The sequence below is a fragment of the Poecile atricapillus genome, chromosome 13 (assembly GCF_030490865.1).
Source record: "Poecile atricapillus isolate bPoeAtr1 chromosome 13, bPoeAtr1.hap1, whole genome shotgun sequence".
NCBI lineage: Eukaryota > Metazoa > Chordata > Aves > Passeriformes > Paridae > Poecile > Poecile atricapillus.
In genome coordinates this window covers 2051271-2073550 of record NC_081261.1, presented here as the reverse complement: position 1 = coordinate 2073550, position 22280 = coordinate 2051271, and the positions used below count along the sequence as shown (strand labels likewise).

General features: G+C 42.6%; 1 protein-coding gene across 2 annotated transcripts in view; it reads right to left on the bottom strand.

Annotated features, from left to right (window-relative positions):
* Nucleotides 1–1471: 1471 nt before the first annotated feature.
* UBTD2 (ubiquitin domain containing 2) overlaps nucleotides 1472–22280 on the bottom strand; it is a 38342-nt gene continuing 17533 nt past the window's right edge. The window contains exons 2-4 of one of the 2 annotated variants that reach the window (XR_009278622.1): nucleotides 17075–17311; nucleotides 1875–3059; nucleotides 1472–1524 (exon numbers count right to left, since the gene is read on the bottom strand). Coding sequence is in view for 1 of the 2 variants with exons in the window: in XM_058848464.1 (XP_058704447.1) it covers nucleotides 2662–3059; nucleotides 17075–17311 (635 nt within the window). In the remaining variant the exon portion in view is untranslated. Of the gene's footprint in view, nucleotides 1525–1765; nucleotides 3060–17074; nucleotides 17312–22280 lie in introns of those variants that run through there. The other variant, XM_058848464.1, reaches the window with a different exon arrangement.

Sequence of the window (22280 nt, the reverse complement as noted above, 5' to 3'; positions counted from 1 at the left end):
CAGAGCATCACCTTTTCTCCCTGCCATAAAAGCAATTAATATAAAACATGATCATCTGGAACAGTGTCAGAAAACTGAGCCTTTTCTGGCTCAGAGGGGAAGAAGGAGCAAATCCCAGCCCCTACATCTCAAAACCAGCACCTGGTGACAAATTGCCTGAATGAAAATAGAAAAAATAATAAAAGAAAAAAAAAAGGATCCTACAAAAATAATAATTAAAAAAAATATTTTAGTGTTCACAGCTCCAGGTTTGCTCCTCCTTAATCCATCAGAATTTTTCCCCTTTCCAGGAGGGGCTGCAGGGAAAGGACACCATAAAGAACATTTATCCAGTCATATCAATTATGCTTTATAACACAAGTAGTGTCCTCCTGGCATGAACCCATCCTTTGCCCAAAGAAAACCCAAGAGAGATTTTTGACTTGTTTATGTAGCAAATATTTCCCCCTCACCTGGAATGCAAAAAGATTTGGCTGCAAAAAACCTCAAGTACAGTAAAATCAAATTTGCATTTAAAAAAAAAAAACTCCACGATAGAAAACTTGTTCTAGGTTGGTATTGATCAGCTCACTTTCACCTTTAAAAATAAAGGAAAAAAGGAGAAAAAAGGAAAGCAAAGCAAGTCACTTTGGTGATTATGAGAACAGGGATTTTCCTTTCTGCAGCTGTGCCACTGCATTTCAGGCACCCTGTACCAAGAGGGGCCAGTGGAGCTGTCAGAAACTCCCAGGTTTGGTACAAAATGAGGACCAAAAAAAAGCTGTAGTTGGGTGGGGTGGGGTGGGGAATGCAAACAGAACGTGGCTCTGTTTCCCAACCATCAATGAAATTCTGCTTCCACCTGCTGGATGTCCCTGATCATCCTGACTCTGGTGCAAACTCAGGGTTTCTGAGTGCCAAATTTGATTTCTGTGGAATGACTTGAAGGAGCAGAAGTTTAAAATTGTCATGGGAATCCCCAGATTTCACTTAATTCACAGAGGGAGGACAGAAACCAGGGGAAAAAAAATATAAAAAATCTGCTATTTCCCATATTAAGAGCACATTTAACTTTGGAAGAAGTGATTCCAATGATGGCTGAAACCCCAAACAAACAGAAATGTTGATTAAAAGAGCAGGGCCTCAACCTCCACCAAAGGCAGGGGAGCAGAGCAGCCACAGTGACACAGAGCAGCTCCAGCTGGGGGAACAAACTGCATCCCCCAGCCCCAAAAAAAGGTCCTTGAGACTACAAAAGGATTTGTCATGTGCTGAAAGGGCCCCTGTTACATTCTGAAGGGAAAGCAGTGGCTGGAGGAGCCCAGGGCCAGGCTCTGTGCGGGTGAGGACAGCTCCAGCTGTCCTGGGGAGTCACCACAGCTCCCAGTGACACCCCAAAAACTGCCAGCATCCTCAGCAGCTGCATGTCCTGAGCCCTGCAGGGAGCTGCAATGCACCTGCATGCTCTGAGCCCTGCAGGGGAGCTGCAATGCTCTGAGCCCTGCAGGGGAGCTGCAATGCACCTGCAGGGGAGCTGCAATGCACCTGCAGGGAGCTGCAATGCTCTGAGCCCTGCAGGGGAGCTGCAATGCACCTGCAGGGAGCTGCAATGCTCTGAGCCCTGCAGGGGAGCTGCAATGCACCTGCATGCTCTGAGCCCTGCAGGGGAGCTGCAATGCACCTGCAGGGGAGCTGCAATGCTCTGAGCCCTGCAGGGAGCTGCAATGCACCTGCAGGGAGCTGCAATGCACCTGCATGCTCTGAGCCCTGCAGGGGAGCTGCAATGCCCTGTGCCCTGCAGGGGAGCTGCAATGCACCTGCAGGGGAGCTGCAATGCTCTGAGCCCTGCAGGGGAGCTGCAATGCCCTGTGCCCTGCAGGGGAGCTGCAATGCACCTGCATGCTCTGAGCCCTGCAGGGGAGCACAGGGAGCTGCAGGCACGGCTCCTGGCAGGAATTCAGTCCCTTTGGGATGCGCTGGGACAGGGGGGCTGCTCCTCATGGCTCACCCAAGCTCAGCAGCCCCAGGTGCCCCCGGGGCTGAGGCTGAGCCAGGGCTGGAGCAGAATTTACAGTACAGAGCAGACAGGGCTGAGTTATTGCCTGAGCCAGCGGTGGCACAGGGCTGCACTGCCACCTTGGAATGTACAATTGCTTGCTCTGAGCATCACCAGGAGCTGCCAGAGAGCAAAGCCCAGCCCAGCTCCACTGCCCAGGGCTGGCTGTGCCTCGTCAGAGCCGGAGGGATCCCCGTGAGCGGCTCCTTCCTGCAGGAACTGGGTGTGCTGCTGAGACACAACTGGAGATTTGATTCGGTTCAAAGTTGGTTTTTTTAGATAAAAGTGCTCTCTGTTGCTCTGGCCTCAGGGATCAGGACACCACTGATGGTTTCAGGATCATTACATGTCTGTATTAAGTGAACAATCTCTTCCCTCCCTCTTTTCCCTTCCCTTTGCCCTTGCCCTGCTGCTCTTGCTGTCGTGTTCAATACGAGATCAGGCAAACCCCAGAGGCCAGGTTTCATTTTTACGTTTTTGCAGATCTCCATCACAGATGGAATTTTTTGCTGGTCATTTCTTGCAACCCATCCACGAGCAGGACAACCCCAAAGAGAAGAGAGGCCACTGAAAACAAACCCCACAACAGAGACGCAGGAGAGAAGAACCACCAGAACGAGCAGAAATCAGTTTTCCACCGGGGTGGGATTTGCTAAGGGCTGGCTCACGATGACTTGCACCACGTAGTCCTTTGGGATTTTCAGCTCCTCCAGTTTCATTTTATCTGCCAGGGGCCTCCCAGAGAAGAACCAGCGCTGGCTGCCCGGCTCCACTCCCTCCACGGCGTGCAGCCGCCGCTTCATGTGGTACACGGTGTCCATGCTGCGCACCAGCAGCTTCAGGTCTTTGCCCGTGGACAGGCGCAGGCGGAGCTGGCACTCGTGCCCGGAGTTGGGAGGGGGGTCAGGAATATCCAGAGTCTCCAGGTCACCCTTCTCCTCGATCATGTTGATGGGTGGGGCAAGGCAGTAGACGGGGAGCTGGTAGCGGTTGCCCAGTTCATCGTAACACTCCGTAAGAGCACCTTGAGGAGAGAAGAGGAGGAGAATGAGTGGGGATTCCTGGCGTGTTTTCACGCTTCACTCTGGGAAGTTTTGCCCTGCTGTTCAACCAGCCAAGAGGTGAGGTCGGAATTCAGGCTTTAAAGGAGCGGATTTAAAAAAAAAAATAATCAAAAATCATCAATGCCCCCGTCTTTGTATACAGAATCTTGAGGATTAAAATCCAAATTAAAATTAAAATTTGGGATAAGAATCTTGAGATAAAAGCACCCCCTAAAAGCCAAACAACCCTTCCCTCCAGGAGAAAAAGCAGGGAGGAGGGATGAGTCCTTTCCACATGTCCTTTCAAGGACCAAAGCTCAGGACAACGTGGGCACCCAGCAAACAGCACCTGCACCGACCCCACCACGCTGCCCCCGAGCTCTGAGAGTGCAGGAGAGCGCCGTGAAAGGAGCATTTTGGAACTTCTCAAACATCCCCAAATTGCTGAAATGGTTTTTAAAGGCCTCGTGTTTTAGTGAGCGCTGCCAGGACAAACAAACACGGCCACCCAAGTCTGCGGCTCCATCACCAGCACAGCAACAACGCCCAGCACGGATTCTGTATTCCCACAGCACCTCTGACTCCCACATTCAAAGCCCTGGAGTGTCAGGAGGGATTTTCACTTCCCTAAACTCCCTTGGGATAATCTGGATAACCTGGGTGCTCAGAAATTCTGCCACAAGCTGAAGTATCAAATACAGGCTGGGTTATTCACAGTGTAACTTTATAAAATACATTTTACTTTCTAAAATAGATTTCACTTTCTAAAATAGATTTCAAAGATAGAATAACAGAAAATAATAGAAGAGCAGCAGCATGTTTTCCATGCTGTTTGAAGAATTTAAGGCAGGGAAGGCTGAAAGCAGAGCCTGGGAAACTGAGGAAGCTGCATCCCAAATCCCAGCAGGAATCCCTTTCCCCTGTGGTTAAATCCCCTCTCCCCTGGTCTGAATTTACCTGCAGAAGCAATTTCCACATTTCTGCCCCTAGAGGGGCACAGTCACTTGCCAAATTACCCATCCTTGTGGAGCTGGGAATGTTTGAAGAGGAGCCAAGTCCTTGAGCTACAGAATATTAAAAACCTCTTTGACTCTGTTCTGCACACAACAGCCAAGTGCTCCTCGCTGGGAACGAAGGGGTTTGTTAATTTGGAGGTTGTTTTTCCATGCTGACACTGAATTGTCTTAAACTTTGCTGTCTGATCAGCAAAATTACCACAATTAAAATTCCAGCTCAGGGAAATGTGGTGTCACCCAGCCCGGTGTAACAGCAGCGTCTTCTGCTGGAAATCTTTTGGATGGAAATCCTCTTTTTTTAAGGATAATGTGTGTTTGTGAAAACACACAGAGGAAATCAATCAAAAGATCGATGTTTTAGGCTTTCTGTTTGTACAGGCAGCACCAAGGCATCTGTGCCCTGAGATTTATGAGAGAACGAAGCAAGAAAAGAAATAAAATTATATCATTACATCAACTCATTAAAGTGTTTTATCATTAATGAATTTCTGAGTTGATAAAACCAATTTTTATCAAAGCTGTGTTGGACCCTAACCCTTTTATGGTTGTCATTTACAGACCCAAGCCTGAAGTTCCCACAGTTCAGTTTTGTTTTACAACATTCATTTCACTCCTCATCTATTTGCTAAATGCCACAGGACTAAATTCCAGACATAGAAACAAGTTTGCTGCTAAAACCAAGCCAAAACCCAAACCTCAACAGCCTTTCAATGTAGCTAAAGCAGCTAAAATTTCTTCAAAAGCCATTTCTCTTAAAAAGAATGAATCAGCTTTAGAAGAGCACCTCCAGAGTTAATTTTAAATATCATGGGGGGAGCTTGCTGAAGAATTTCTTCATCATTTATCTGGTTGCTCAGCTGAACTAACATGGAGGTCAAAGCTGATGCTATAAACACTGGATTCCTTAATCATCATCAGATAAGCAATAATAAAACAAATCCTCTCAAACAGCAGCTAACTTGGAGGTCTGCAGCTAAACAAAAATAAATAAATAGAAAAAGACACAGCAGCGGAAAGCTCTTGCCAATAAAAGCCCACAGTCCCATCCCAGACTGAGAAATGGTTTATAACAAACTGTTAATGTAAGAACAGGTTACAAACCTCACCAGGAATCCCAGTTTTCCATTTATCCTGGGGGAAATGTCCCCTGTCCCAAGTCCCCCAACTGGAGAACACCTCCTAGAATTGCTGTTTTAAGTGAAAATCACAGCAAATCCAACATCCCAACTGGAGAACACCTCCTAAAATTGCTGTTCTAACTGAAAATCACAGCAAATCCAACATCCCAAACTGAATACACCTCCTAAAATTGCTGTTCTAACTGAAAATCACAGCAAATCCAACATCCCATCCCATCCCATTCCCATTGCTGCTCTAACTGCAAATCACGTTTCTGATCCTTCCTGCAGGACACAGCAGCTTGGACCACATTTAGCTGGAAGTGGCATTAAAACCAAGTCAAGTTTTTATGAGAAAGCGGAAAATAATAGAGAAATAAATAGTTTTGAGGTTTTTCTGTCCCTTAGGCAAGCAGAGTCCTTCCAGCAGTGGGAGGATGCAGAATCCCTAAACCAGAGGAGGAAAAGGCAGCACAGAGATGCTCAGAGCTGCAGGGAACAACAATCCCACAACCCCAAGGCTGATTTCCCTTCCCTGCTCCCCTTTCCCTCCCCAAACCACAGCAGGTTCAGATTCCAAAACCTTGAGGATTGGAGTTTTCACTGCTGGATCATCCAAAGAAACCCCTGGAAGGGAGAAATTCCGGGAGGGAAGCAGCAGGAAGGAAGGGTGGCAGACAAGAAAACACAAAGCAAAAAAAACCCCAAAAAACAACAGCAGATGGGATTATTTTAATATTTCAGAATTAACAGCGGCTTGGAGAGTGAGGAATTCTGGAAGGAGCTACAAGGCAGAGCTTCTTGTTGGTTGTTATCCAGGTAGGAGACAGCTTGAGAATTTCTGAGAGAAAAATAAGCAGATGTGATCATCAAGCTTAAGGAACAGGAACATTTTGAAGTTAATTGCCTTGCCAGGCACAAAAACTTTGTTCTATGAAGATTATGAGGTTATTTCACTGGATTTGGAAGGGAAAACACTAAAAAGGACTGGTTAAAATTCTGCTTCCATCCCTAAGCAGTTCAGAGTTTGGACTTACTTATCCTCCTGCAGGACCAACAATTTAAGAGATCTCAATAAGAAAAAGATCAACTTTTGCAGGAGTTTCTAAGTCAAGCAAATATGGCCACACTCACCTGAAAACACAAGAAGTTTTAATGCAATTGAAATGGCATTTTAGCATTTCCTTAGGCTGCACACCATTATCTTCAGCAAAAGCAGGAAAATTCTTATTTTCTGTTCATAAAGTGCCTTCAAGTTCTAGAGAAATTTTGAGGAGCATTGCTCAGAAACACCCAAAACTTAAGAACTGAGCAGATTTCCACCTTTTTTTTCCCCTTCCCCCAGATGGATTTGCTGCAGGAAGAGAAATTAAGACAACACAACCCAAAATGCAGCACTGCAGTGAGACTCAGCTAATTTAAGGCAACTGTCTGTGTATAACACATTTGCCCAAGGAACAGCTGGTTCAGTTGTTTTTTTCTGACTGAAAATCTCCATTCCAAAGCCAAGCTGAGCCTGGATTTCTGAATAAATTTGGGATAGTAGAGCTTTCACCTGTGGATGACTCGTTTGGAGCCAATATAAATCACAAATGCCTGAAATGCAGTAGGAAAACGAAGGGGTCTCTGGGTCTTACAGCAGAGCAGCTCCTAGAGAGCAAAAGCTGAATTATCTCTTTATCAGCTGCTGGTTTCCAGGTCTGAGCTGGGAAATACAGGATTTTCCAAGGAAAGAAATCCCTGTGCTGCCATCAGGAGGGTGGAGCAGGGCTGGGACAAGAGCAAACACGCAGTGCTTCATTCCACTCACCTCCAGGCAGCCCAAACTGGGAGGAGTTCGCACCAAAATGAACTTAATCCCAACAGAAACTGCTCAATTCACCCCTGGAAGTGGCCAAGGCTGCTGTTACCAGCGTGGTTTCCCTGTTTTCCAGAGGGAAATGTGTGGGAATGCTGGTGTAAGTCAGTGCCTTGCACTGTGTTCAGAGAACAATGAAGCAGCTACAAGAATTAATTGGAATACTTGATAAAAAAACACCCATATAAACTCCCCATCCCGTGCTTTTTCCACACGAAATTTCCATGGGTTATGCAAATGTGAAGAGCCAGAAAGCTCCTGGATAAAGGTGGAACTCGGATCCTCAGGCTGGGCACAAGTGCTCTGCTCTCATCCCCACCCTCCCTCTGTCGCTGCAGCTCCTTAAAGAATGGGCTCTGCAGATAACCAGAATTAAGCATTTAATAATTCTCATTTCAAACCCACTGGAAAACAGCTCTTCCATTATGGCAACATTATTGGTCTGGCTCCATTCCACGCTGGAGAACAACTCCCAGAGGCAGCAGGAGATCCCAGGGCTCAGGGTGAGCAGGAGCAGCTCATTCCAATTCCAGTTCCAATTCCAGTTCCAATTCCAATTCCAGTTCCAGGAATAGGAATTGGAAAGAGGGGGAAATAAGGAGATTCTGCCATCCTTCCCACCCTCAAGGATCCCACCTTTTCCTGCTTTTCCTGCAGTCACAGAATGGTTGGGGCTGGAAGGGACCTCAGGGATCAACCAGTGCAACCCTTCCCAGGCAGGGTCACCTGCAGCAGGTGACACAGGGACACAGCCAGGTGGGTTTGGGATGTCCCCAGAGGGAATTCCACAACCTCCCTGGGCAGCTCTTCCAGGGATCTGCCACTCTCCACAGAAAGAAGCTTTTCCTCATGCTGTAATACCAAAGTAACACTTTTAAAGAGCAAATCCCAGCTGGAGAATCCAACCAAAGATCCCTCAGGTGTATCCAAAGCCATCCTGCCTAACACAGGACAGGTTCCTAACTGGACAGAGAAATTTGGGCTGCCCCATCCCTGCAAGTGTCCAGGGCCAGGTTGGAAAAAGCTGGGATAGTGGAAAATATCCCTGCTCATGGCAGGGTGTGGGAATGGATGAGCTTTAAGGTCCCTTCCAACCCAAATTTTGGGAAAAGGCTGCTGCACATGTCATGTGCATCACTGGGCTTGCTGATCCTCTCCCTTTGTCACAGCACCAGCATCACTTCATTCATTAGCACTAATTAACCAGGCTGAAGGTGAAAGGTAATTAATACAGTCTTCTGAAATAGAGGAATTTCTGCACTAGCTAAATGAGGCACTTTTGTTCAGATTTCAGTTCCCAGGTGGAGAGGGGAGAGCAGAGGGATCAGCAGAGGGAACAGGGATGGGACACTTTGGAAAGGGGTGCTCAGGGCCCTGAACCAAATCCTTCAAAATTCCTCTTAAAAATGCAAACAGCAGCAATCCTGTCAGAAGAGCTGGAATCTGTCACCCCACCTCGCCCACCTGATGGAAAAAGAGAGGAAACCAGGGAAGAAGGGACCAGAAAGCTCCAAATTTCACAGCAGTGTAACTTCCACAAACAACCTATTCCTTCCCCAAAACAGCTTTACCAGAGCTCAAATTCCTTCAGCCTGTGCAGTTCATTGGCTTCCCACCACTGGCTTTGATAAATAAAGTAATTATGCATTAATGCTCAGTAGCTGTCATGTTAACAACACCATATGTACTGCCACTTCCATATCCCTGTAAAACTTGGATCTAATATTGCATGGAAGAACCAGCTTCCAAGAGATATTCCATCAGGGTTCAAAGATGACAAGTCATTTTACTAATGAAGTATTCATCTAGTACTCTGCTTTGCATGTCATGAAAATAGATGCCTGTCTAGACAGGCTTCTCAGATAAAAATTTTAAAATAAAGTAGTTGGTAAAAGAGCTTCTCTGTGTATCCTCTTCATTTACATCTGCATTATCCAGCTTCTCCAAGGGGCTGGAGGGTTTTGGAGGAGAAAAGGAAAGCAGAATGTCATCACCACCATTGTATCCCTGCAAGCACAGCTACCCTGGCAGTGTTTGCAGTCCCCAGTCACCTGTTCAGGGTGAGGCTGAACTCAGATTTACAGGAGTTGTCACTGCCTCCGTTACCACTGATTTTTTCAGTCTGCTGTTCCTGTAAATCCAGAGTGAACACCTGGATCCCAAATCCTGTAACTGACTCAGCTCAAATGGAAAACCAGGCAGGAGCCTCACATCACACACGTGACAGAGATTTCATCTCTCAGACACAGATTGTGTCCCTGGAAGTCTGCAAAGTGCCACCTCCAGGAATTCCTGGGACACCTCCAGGGATGGGATCCAACCCTCCCTGGGCACTTCCAGTGCCTGAGCTCCCTTTCCATGGGGAAATTCCTGCTGCTGTCCCCCCTGAGCCTCCCCTGGGGCTGTTCCCTCTCCTCCTGTCCCTGTTCCCTGCGAGCAGAGCCCAAACCCCCCAGCTCCAACCTCATTCCAGGGAATTGGAGAGAGAGAGGAGGCACAGTCTGAGCAAGGCTTGTTGTGATGTTCAATTAGTGAGCACTGGAGCTGCTCCACCTCCTGTGCACTCCAGGCTGGGACACCAACAACCCCCTGCCCAAAATGAGATTTCAGGGAGTTTAATCCCAGCTCCAAGCGGATCTGGAAGGAAATTTGGGCTGATGCAGCTCCAGGTAAAGCAGCAGCAGCAAGAACCCCGCAGAACATGGAACAAATGTTGGCTTTGATGGAGCGTGGAGCTGTCCCAGCTGCTTGCAGGGAGAACAAGGGGTGGAAAAACTCCTCAAACCGAGCAGCTCTCCCCACCAGCCATCTCCCCAAGAGAGAAGACAAGCACAGAATGACCCAGCCAAAGGTTTGCCCTGCTCCCCAACTCCCTGCATCCCTGTGCTGACATTCCCAGACCTGCTAAAGAGCCTGAAAGTCACTCATTTGCACCCTCAGTCTCCAAAGGTCACCAGCAAAAATGTGAAAGGCTCCAGGGAGGTCAGGCAGCCTGACAGGATCCCACATCAGCACCCACATCCGAAAATAAAACCAAAATCAAACTACAACACGAGGCTGGTTCAAGCTGTGGGGGTGGAGGGGATTAAAGGAGGCTGCAGGAAGATCTGAGGTTTTATTTGCTCCTCAAATAAAGGAGGAGCAAATCTCACCTCCACGGTGCTGCTCCTTCAGAGTGCCCTTATTTAAAATAAAAAGGAGGAAAAATGAATGATTAAGCATAAAGGTGGGAGATTGGAATGTTGGTGCTGCCTCATGTGCATCAAGCAGAGGCTGCACAGATGGGGAGAGCCAGGAAAGGTTAAAAATTCAAGGAAAGGTTAAAAATTCAAGGAAAGGTTAAAAATTCAAGGCCTTGCTGTAGCTGTGACCTTCTGTAAAAACCTTCCTTGATCACTCAGGAATTATTAAAAAGCACCTCGGAGGTTTCATTGTTCCTGTGCAGTTTCAAGGAGTCAAAACACGGATGGAAACACGGAGTTCATTTTGCTGCAGGTTTTCTTTGCAATAAAGCTACAAACCAAATATTTCTTGCTCTGGGCTGGGCTCAGACATGGCTCAGCAAAAAAGGAAAGCTTTTTTTCCTCAGTGATAATTTTCTCAGTGATAACTGTCAGCAAAAATAAATAAATAAAAAAAAAAGCAGCTCCCAGCTTTAGGTGCATGAAAATTCTTTGAAATTAGGATTTTTCCAGAGGTCAAGCTGCCTGTAACACACCCAGTGAATGACTCCAAGTTATCAGCCTGAGTATCTATTGAAGGAGGTTGTGGAGTATTTTAAAATACTGAAATACCTCATGAGTGCTGCCCATGTTCTCTGTGACAGCTCAGGTAGGATTTCCTAAAAGGTTAAAGGGAGAAGCTTTCTGGGGCTCAGACACTTCTGGCCATAACAACTATTTTGCCTTTGTTTTGGGGAAAATAATTATTTTTTATTATTATTTAATTATTATATATTATTTAATTATTATTTAAACCAGCAGAAGATGCCAAATGTTTTGGCCACAATCAACTGGAGATGGTGGAAGAGGAGTGGGATGAGCAAGGGCTGGCTGAGCCCCTCATTTACCAACCTGAGCACACCAATCCCTCCAAGAACAGCACAAAAAAACCAAAAAACAACTCCAGAATCCAGCAAATCCATCCCTGCACATCACCAGGGAAGCTTCAGAGGGCTCTCACTGCAATCTTTGGGGGGGAAAAACATTTTAAACTTCATTTCCCACTCACATTTTAAACACTTCATATTTCTTTTTCTCATTTCCCAAGCAGACAGCGAGGCAGATGAAGCTGATACTCAGTCCCTCCACTGTAAGCAGCCAATAAATGTCCACTCCTGGGAATATTTAATAAAGCAGACATCATGTCCTGACCACTATCAGATACCACAGGACTATTATTCACCTAAAGCAGACCCACTCCTGTCTGGAACATCTGCAACACCCACATCAACAAAGCAGCTTCCTACAGGAGGAATTTGAGATGTTCTTTTGTCACAAATCTGGGTTTATTTTGAGCATTTCATGGCCAGTTTGGGTTTGGTTTTTTGTTGTATTTTTTGGTTTGGTTTTTTTTTTTTTTTTCCCTTAAAGGAATTAGCTGTTATTTTTCTGGTCACACATTAATGGTTAAAAAACCCCCTAAAGCAGCATTTCTGAAATAAATGCACAGTCATCCTCCCCCACCAGAAAAGACAAACTGAAACCAAAGACAGGAAACAGAGAGGCAACAACTACAGGGGAACAGACTTGAGAAAAGTCCAAGCAATTTGTGTTGACAAAGCTCCTCAAAATACCTTTCAAAACACAAGAGCAGAAGTTAAAGATATTTGAGGAAAACAGCTGTGGGATGGAGCCAGAAATGGGGATTTTATTTGAAGGGTTGAGAGTTTCTAACCTACACTTAGATATATAAATATTCCAACCAGCCACAACTGCTTCACATCCTCAGGATTTGATTCATTTTCCTTCCACTTGAAGGAAAGGATTTTGGGTTCCTCTGCTCTGGGGAATGGATTTTGGGATGAGTTGGGCTGTCCTGCACATGGGAATGGATTTTGGGATGAGCTGGGTTCCTCTGCTCATGGGAATGGATTTTGGGATGAGCTGGGCTCCTCTGCTCTTGGGAATGGATTTTGGGATGAGCTGGGTTCCTCTGCTCCAGGAGATGGATTTTGGGATGAGCTGGGTTCCTCTGCTCTTGGGAATGGATTTTGGGATGAGCTGGGCTCCTCTGCTCCAGGAGATGGATTTTGGGATGAGCTGGGTTCCTCTGCTCTTGGGAATGGATTTTGGGATGAGCTGGGTGCCTCTGCTCTTGGGAATGGATTTTGGGATGAACTGGGTTCCTCTGCTCTTGGGAATGGATTTTGGGATGAGCTGGGTTCTTCTGCTCTGGGGAATGGATTTTGGGATGAGCTGGGTTCCTCTGCTCTGGGGAATGGATTTTGGGATGAGCTGGGTTCCTCTGCTCCAGGAGATGGATTTTGGGATGAGCTGGGTGCCTCTGCTCCAGGAGATGGATTTTGGGATGAGCTGGGTGCCTCTGCTCTTGGGAATGGATTTTGGGATGAGCTGGGTTCCTCTGCTCCAGGAGATGGATTTTGGGATGAGCTGGGTGCCCCTCAGCCTGGCAGGAGCCCAGAGGAGCAGGAGCAGAGCCAGCAGCAGAATTTCTTGCCACACCTGTCCCTGTCCCTGCAGAGCCAGCCCTGACAGGGCTGGAACACCCAAGGTGGCCAAAATTGGGGTGCCAAGCAGCAAAATTGGGATGCAGCTGCCATCCCTTCCCAGAGGATCCCTGGGTGCTGGGAGGCAGGAAGGGATTAAAGCAGCCCTTTTATGAAATACTCAAATTATTCACTCCCCACTTCAGCCAAGTTCAGCCTACAGAGGGGACTTGACGTCAAGAACCCTTAAAAATAGACCTGATGTGTAGAAGAAAAAGCAAAATAAAAGCACTCTTATCCTAATGCACACATGGCCTCAGTGCCAGCAGCAGCTTGTCTGCTTCCTCACAAGACAGCAGCAATTTTGGGTTTTAATCCCTGCCTTTTGGGTTGGGTTTTTTTTAAACTGAAATAAAAACAAACCAGAAAAAGCTTCCCTCAAACTAATAACTGCTGTCTCCTGAGCAGAGCTCAGTCAAAAATAAAAAAAACAACAAACCCCAAAGCAACAGAGCAGGAGGCTCAGCTGTAAATTTTATGATATTCACTACAGATTTTAGAGTTTTTTTAACTTTCATGGGCTGCATTTTCCTCTCAGTACTGCTGCTGATCATATTGACAGCCAGGCTTCGATAGTCAGACCTCCCAAAGCTTTCATAACTCTGCTGGAATCTAAAATTAGACAGCCACACTCACCAAAATATCATTTATTCCCCTTTTAAAGGGGCATTAGAAAAACCTGAGTGTTTGGTGTCCTCACAGAAAAACACATCATCCAACAAGGTTTTTGTGTAGAGAACGTAATCCATCAAAAATATGATTTTTAATGATAATTAAAAAGCCTCTTCAGACAAGCAAGCAATTCCTCCAGCTTTAATTCCCAGCAATTTTCAGGGAGAAGAGGAAGAAAAACCACAAGGACCTTGTGGCTTTAAGGGCAGCAGTTCACAGGGGATTCAATTTAAATGCTAAAGATGCCCCAGAAAAATTCACTGTACGGATTCACTCCACAAAATCATCAATACATCAGGTAAATCCAATATTGCCACCACACAAAAAGCACTGCAAAAATGACAGAGCTCCACTTCTGGAGCTGTTTTAATTTACAGGACCCATCCACGGAATGGTCAGTGTTAAAAACCTCCTGTATTTTATTGCACTTTGTGGCAGATATTTCTGAATTATTGTGCAAATTTCAATATTAATGCTTGGCTTGCTGGGCTGTGAGCACACACTGACAGCTCATTTTGCCATCAACATTAAATAAAATAAATGGGCTCGATAAATGGAGATTTTCATCAACATAAATAAAAATGGAGTTTGCAACATAGCAAAGGGCAACCTTTTCTATTGACTCCAAGTGCTAAAAACACCCACAACCCAAAAGCTGATGGGGATGAGGTGTCCAGGGAACGGATTCCATGGATTTATGGGTTTCTCCTGGAAATCAGGCAGCTCCAGAGGTGCAATTCTGTCCTTTTGAGCTGTGGTATTTGATAAATCTGTGAGAGCTGGAGGTGGCACTCAGTGCTCTGCTCACAAGTCAGACTCGATCCTGGAAATCTTTTCCAACCCAGATAATTCTGGGACTGTGTGTGATTTTTGGTATTTTTATAGAATATAAAATATATATATTTTATATTCTATAAATATAAATTTTATATATATATATTTTTATATATAAATTTTATATATATTTTATATATATATTTTATATATATATAAAAATATAGAATAGATTTTTATAAAATAGATTTTTGTCTATTCTGATAAAATAGAGTTTGGCTGGAATTAGGAATTTCTGGGAAACACACCACGCCTTCCCCACTGCTCTTGGCTTCCAGGGGTTTTCTTGTTGTTGCTTGGGACTTTTTTTATGTTTTCCTAATTAATATTTCAGCCAAAGGAGAGGGAAATGCTCTATTCAGAGCAGGAATATTTCAGTGATGCCCTTTACTTCTCCCCAGCGTTCCAGGGAAATATTCCCATCCCATTTTTGGGGATCACACAGCAAATAAAGAGCCAGAGCTGCTCCCTGGAAAATCCAGGGAGCCACAGGAGCTGTGTTTGAACAAACAGCTGAAAACTCAGCACAGAAACCCTTTTATTAAAGGAATTAAACCTCAATATCCTGAGCACTCTGCAGCAGGTGAAGTGTCCATCCCAGAATTTATTTCCTACAACTGATAAGGGTTAAAAACACCCCCGAGCCAAAGCTGATGGTGGAGTGGCTTTAAGGGTAAAGGTAACTTAATAAAAGCAATCATTAATAATAATTAATCGATTAAAACCTATTAAAGGTAATTATTAAGGGTATTAAAGGTACCTATTAAAGTTAATCTGCATTTTATTAGAACTTCCTCCTGTATAAATTGAGTTTTTCTCCAATTAATATTTTAGCAATATATATATTATAAATATTTATAAATATGCATTTATATATAAAGATATCTTTATATATAATACTTATATTTATATTTAGAAATATTATTTTATTGATTTATTAATATATAAATATTTATATCTTAGCAATTTATATGTTATAAATATGCACACATATGGCTTTATGAATATATTAATATTTATAAATATTTTATATATTGACATTTATACTTAATAAATATGCATAAATATTAATTTTATTATTTTAAAATATTTTCTATTTAGCAACAAAGCAAAAAAATGGCTGCAAATATGCAATCTTTGAGATATTAAACCCCAATATTCTGGGAACACATGAAGTGCCCATCCTGGAATTTAAAAACTCCACTTAACCCCAGCCAGACTGCAGTTAGCATGAATGACTTGCAGGCCAAGTTCAGCTCAACATGAACATTATTATAAAATATTACACACGCCAACATTTCCTGTTTGATAGCTGAGAAGTCTGGAAAACTCTTCTTCATTAATTTTCAATGGGCTCATTAATAAAATATGGAGGATGTGCTACTTTAAGACAGGAGGAGGGAAAAAGGAAAAGAAAAAAAAAAAAAAAAGTCTAAATTGGTGATAACGTTATTTCTATTTTTAAATCCGTCCCACAGAGTCACCCAAGATAGATGAGAAGTGCTAAGCCCATCCCACCAGCTTATTTATTTATTTAATACTTCTTACACGCTATTTTTACCAGCAGAAGCCAGCAAAAGGCATCCATTAGAAAAATGACAGAGCTGAGAGTCTTCCTCACCCCACAGGAGTGACAGATCTGCCTGAAAGCAGCCTCAGAAAGGATTTTTTTTCTTTTTATTTTTCATTTTTCCCATCCCTTTCCTGTAGGATTCTGGAATAAAAAAGCAATTTTATTTTTGCAGCATCAGCTAAGCTCCAGTCTCTCCGTGCAAAATCTGGATCTGCCAGTCCTTACTCACTCCCCAGCCTCCTCTTCTCACTCCTCCACTTCCTGCAAGGTTTTGTTTTTTCAGGAATCCACGCCTGGAGCACAGGGACAGGGAAATGTGGATGCAGGGCTGGGCTTGGGGTTTTTCTTTCTAAGCCTCTTGTTGTACACACAGCAAATAAATGGAAGGAAACACCACAGCCCCGGCTATTGCATCGTTTTGCAGAGGAAAAAATGAATGTATCACTGATTTTTTATTATATTATTATATTTTTAGATATAATTTATATATAATATATAAATATTTATTTATATATTATATTAATATTTATATTTATATATCATTATAATGATATATACAATTAATATTTAAATTATTAAATTTGCAGAAGGAAAAAATGAATGTATCACTGATTTTTTTATTCTATTATTATATTTTATTTATATAATAATCTATTATATTTTATATAATTTTCTATATAATATATAAATATATATTTATATATTATATTAATATTTATATAGTATATATAATTATAATTATATATATAATTAAGATAATAATTAAATTATTAAATTTGCAGAAGAAAAAAATGAATGTATCACTGATTTTATTATATTATATATATTATATTATATTATATTATATTATATTATATTATATTATATTATATTATAATAATATATTATTATATATTATTATATTATATTATATATTATATATTATATATTATATATTATATATTGTAATATTATATTATGTTATATTATATATTTATATAATATATAAATATATAAAATAAATAAAAAAATAAATAAAAAAAAAATATATATATATAAAAATAATTAATAAAATTCCATTTTACTTGGAAACTGCAAGCGGGAGCACATCCACACCCAAACACAGATATTTTAAACCATTCCATCCAGTGATTTTTGGGGTAAAAACATAATTATTTAACCCTTTAGAGAGGGCACACCCTGCTGAGCTGCACCTACCATGGGGTAGCGTTATGTTTGCACCGTCGATGATGGCTTGTGCCAGTTCGTGGTCGTTGCTCTCGAAGGCGTGGGCAGCAGCTTTGAGGGCATCCCAAATCTCCTTCCTGCCCTCAAAAGCTGGGGCTGTGTCCCAAAATTCATCCCTCTTACTGCGCAGCTGCCCGTCCGTCATCGGGTAATCGCTCTTCCATTTGGGCTTCTCCTTCTTCAGGGGTTGGTTCCGACCCAGAGCCACTGTGGGGGGACAAATACAGAATATTACATCATGTGTCATAATGTATTGTATGATATATATTGTATTGGTATGGATTTAGTAAAAAAATATAATGAAATTGTGGTTCAAAAAAAATTAATCAAAATAAAAATAATTAATTAATCAAAATAACAACACAAAATTCCCTCTGGTTGCTCTGTTTAGGATTTCCATATATAAATATTATATATATATATATTAAAAAGATATGATATGATATTATATTATATTATTACATTACATAATATAATATGTATTTATATTATTATATAAATTATATACTATATATATACTATATATACTATATATATTATATAAATTATATATATTATATATATTATACATACACATTATATATATATTCATATTGTATTTATATAGATATATTAAAAATATATAATAAAATTGTGGTACAGGTGGTAAAAAAAAATGAATTAATCAAAATAACACCATAAAATTCCCTCTGGTTGCTCTGTTTAGGATTTCCATATATATATAAATAAAATACATTATATATTGTATATTATATGTAATTACAACATTATTATATTAAGTAATATTATATATTATATATATTTTACATATACATTATATATATATTCATATTGCATTTATATAGATATATTAAAAAAATATAATGAAATCGTGATACAGGTGGTAAAAAAAAGTGAATTAATCAAAATAACACCATAAAATTCCCTTTGGTTGTTCTGTTTAGGATTTCCATATATAAATATTTTATAAATATATATAAATATATAAAAATGTTTATATATAAATATATAAATTTTATATATATAATTATATATTATAATTATTATATTAGTATATTAAATAATATTATATATTATATATTATATATACATATTGTATTTATATAGATACAAATTTTTAATTTTAATTAATTTAATTTTAATTAAATTGCATTTTTAATTTACATTAAAAAACATGGGAGAATGGTTGGGTTGGAAGGAACCTTAAAGATCTCCCGTTCCAGCCCCTGCCATGGCAGGAACAGCTTCCACCATCCCAGGCTGCTCCAAACCCATCCAAGCTGGCCTTGGGCTGCCAGGGATGGAGCCACACAGCCAAGAATTCCTTCCTCATATCCAATCTAAAGCAATTCCCTGTCAGATTGAACCATTCCCCTTTTCAGTCACTGCATCCCTTGGAAATCCTCTCTCTCCATCCTCTCCTTCCTCTCCATCTGCAGCTCCTTCACCCCAAAGCTTCTCCTCTGCAGGCTGAACAATCCCAGCAGAGCTTTTCTGTTTTCCTCCCAGCAGAGCTGCTCCATCCCTCCAGCCCCGGTGGCCTCTTCTGGAGGATGAATTTCCCCAGAAACAAAATCAGCTCCTAATTAAAAGTAGCAAATGACAATTGCATGGCGCTCATCCACCGACCCCGGCTGCTCCTCCACGTCCCACGCAGAACCCAACAATAATAAACTTCTGAACCCTTTCAAGTGCCCACAAACATTTATTGCTTTTTGTTTCCAGGGGATTGCTTCCATGGGATTGCTTCCATTTGCTTTTCAAAGGAGTGCTGACCATTTAGCAGGCTGCAGAGCAGCAAACCCCAGTGTTTACAAAACACTGAATTTCCTGGCAGAGCCTGGCCTTTCCCAATCCAAGGCTCAGCTCAGCACACGCAGCCTGGGAGATGCTGCTGGGGCAGCCTCAAAACAATGGGCTTATGAATTAAACCCTGTACATTCTAAAATCCTAAAAACATATGTGGGAAAACGCTCCAACAAGGAATTGTTTCCTTAGCAAGGCTTAGCAGGCAGAGCAGGAAATTTTCAGCCAGACAGAACAGGACATTGCAAGAAATTTGGGTCAGTGGGTATCTTTATTTTTTTTTTTTTTCCATTCCATTTTAGCTCACATCTGTTTGTCCACTCAATGGATGTTGATTTCTCCCACAGGGCCCTCTCCTTGTCCCAAAACATCAATTATGGAAGCAGGTTAAAGGCACTTTCCTACAGCCCCACTGCAAATCCAGCAGCTCTCTTCTCTCCCTGCTTCCCACTCTGCCCCAGCCAGCACCCAGATTTACTGAAAATTGATTTATCCTCCAGTAACTCCTCCCTGGAGATCCCATCCTTCCTACACAGACAACAGCAATGATAAACCTGCTGACAAATTCCCTTTTTCCCCCCGAGTTGGAAGGAAAGGGGGTGGAAGAAAGTGACTCCTCAAATGGCTCAAAAGCCAAATCCACTCTACCAAGCCATCCATCCCAGTACAAAACCTTTAAACAAAACTTGCCTCCAGCACAAGCCAGTATTTAAAAAGATCTTTGGCGTGTTTATCATTTATTAGAAGTGCTTCAAGGATCCCCAAAAAGCTTTATGCTTTCCCTGAAAAAATATTCATTATTTAGCTCTGTGGATAGATGGGGCAGAAATGATGAGAGAAACTTACACCATGTTAAAAAATAACTCACAAAAAGGCCCAAATATTTCTCTTTCCAGCCCATGTTTTAGTCACTGAAGCAAAACACGTGAATTTCTACAACCAAACCTTCGGACCACATCAAAGGACTTTCCCTTTTCTGTTAACAAGGCTGATAAAGAAACAAACATCAACAGTCTGAACCACTTAAAAGTATTTACAGTGTCAGTTTTCTATTCCTCACTTTGGGAGGAAATGAGAGCTCAAAAGGAAACCTTGACTTCATTTAAGACCACGCACATCAGAGGCACCACCAGCTCGCACGATCCAGAAGAGAGAGCAGCATCCACATTAATTTTTCATCTTACATCACTTCAACATGAGTAAGAAATTATTAATACCCTGCTGGAAAGCAGGAATTGTTTTCTAAATGCCAAGAAGGCACGTTCTCTCTTGAAGCAATTCTCAAAGTCACCATCTCAGCAGAGGCCAATGGTTGATATTTTTGGCAAGGGATTTATTTAGAAGGGAATATGGAAATCAGTACCGGTTTACTTTCCAAAAAGTGAAATATCAGCAGCAATGCTCCAAAGTGAGTGAGGTTGTTCTTGTTCCAAGAGCTCAGGTGTGCAGGTGGTGCTGTGCATCCCAAAGAGGGTAAGAAATCCACAGAAGTGAGGGTGGAAAAGCCCTCCCAGCCCATCGAGTCCGAGCTGTGTCCCCTCCCCACCCGTCCCCAGCCCAGAGCACCGAGTGCCACAACCAGGAATTCCCTGGATACCTCCAGGGATGGGGATCCAAACCTCCCTGGGCAGCTCCTTGCAATGCTTGAAGAGGTTGGATGGATCAGAAGCTGCACAGGAACTCTTGGAGCTCTTTTCCAGTCCTAGGGAATGTGTCCAACAGCTCTGAGTGCCCCCAAATCAGTGGCACACAAACCATGGGCTCCTCCTGTAGGATTCAGCAGCACAACCTGCTTTATCCTTCACTACACTGGGATCCCCAAGGCAGCTCCTCCTGTCTGCCCCACTGAACTCCTGGCAGATTAAAAAGTCTTATTTTCAAAAGGAAAAATGTATTTCTCCAATCCTCACAGACTGTTTTATAGCCTGAATTGTAAATTTATTTCCCTTCCCCGCAGCTTCCCATCAAAGCAATGAATCTGCAAGGTTATCTCTGCTCCTTTTGAGTGAGCTTATGCAGATAAACCCAGATATTTAAATCAGTTTCCTAACAGAATGTCAAGAAATGTCTCTGTGTTAGTTCTTTGCAGCAGCTGGTGTGTTTGTTACGCTGCTATCGCTCTGGATATCACTGTGGATATCACTGGTGCCTCTTCTGAGGGGCACCAGATGAGCAGGAGCAGCTGCTACCACAAGATTCTTGTATTAAAAGCCAATATCCAGCTACACAATCCATAATTCCTAATTGATACCCCCCTGAATTGCAGCGCTCCATCGTCAAACTGGGAATATTTCAGCCTCAGAGGGTTTTGTGTTGAATCAGACATGGCAGAGCTGAGCCAGGGGACAGCTCAGAGCTCTGGAGAAGGGCAGGATCTCTGCTTCAGGATCTTCCTCCTCCCCAGCTTCTGACCTGCCAGGTAACCCTGTGTGAGACCTGGAACAGCCCTGAAGCAGCTGAGCTTAAATCTTAATTATCCATGGAAACACCTCTGCTGTCATCAGCCCTACTTGAGTTTTCCCTCCCACCCCATTCCTTCAAACATCTTTCACCTATCCCTAAAAACAAAGTTAGGACTCAAATTTGGCTGTTCCATCCCTGCCAGTGCTCCACAGTGAATTTCTTCCTTTTCCTCGGAAACACAAGCATATGTTGCTTGCAGCATTAGTCTTTTACAGCTTTTGTAAAAAGCGGGGGAAACTGGCCCAATCTGGTGGTGGAAAAGTTTCCAGGCAACACAGAACCCACCCAGGGCATGGAAAATCCAAAAGGAGCCACCTGGATTGGACATCCTCTGCTTCAGGCTGTCCATCTCCACCCTGGAGCTCCAAGAACAGGACCTGGCTGTGCCTCCCAACCCCTGCAGATCTGTGGGGAGATGGAAACACAGCCAGAAAGCACCAGGGAGGGACACCCCAGCACTGGAACACCAGTTAAGAGCAGATACAGGCAAATATTCCAAAATCAAAAGGGTGAAATGTTGTAATAGGAGAATCTGACAAGATCTGATAATATTTTCTTTTTTTTTCCCTTTGTCTTGATGAAGAGAATATCCAAGAGATGAAGCCAGCTGCTTCAGTGGTGAGAGATGGAAAAGGTTTGGAGTGACCTGTGAGGAGAGGAGGAGAGAAGAGGAGGATAAAAGATCACCACGAGTGTCTCAGAAAGGGAATGACCGGTTCAGGAGCTGCTGATGAAGGAAAAGATGGGATTTGAGGGCTGTCCACAGAAATGATGAGCTGTGAAGGGAACAGCTCAGACCCGGAGCTGCCAACAATCAAAACTATTTTCCACACCAGATTGCTTCCCTGTTGAGGCTCAGCTGCTAACAAAGTATTTTTCTATCCTAAATGAAATGCAAATAATGGTT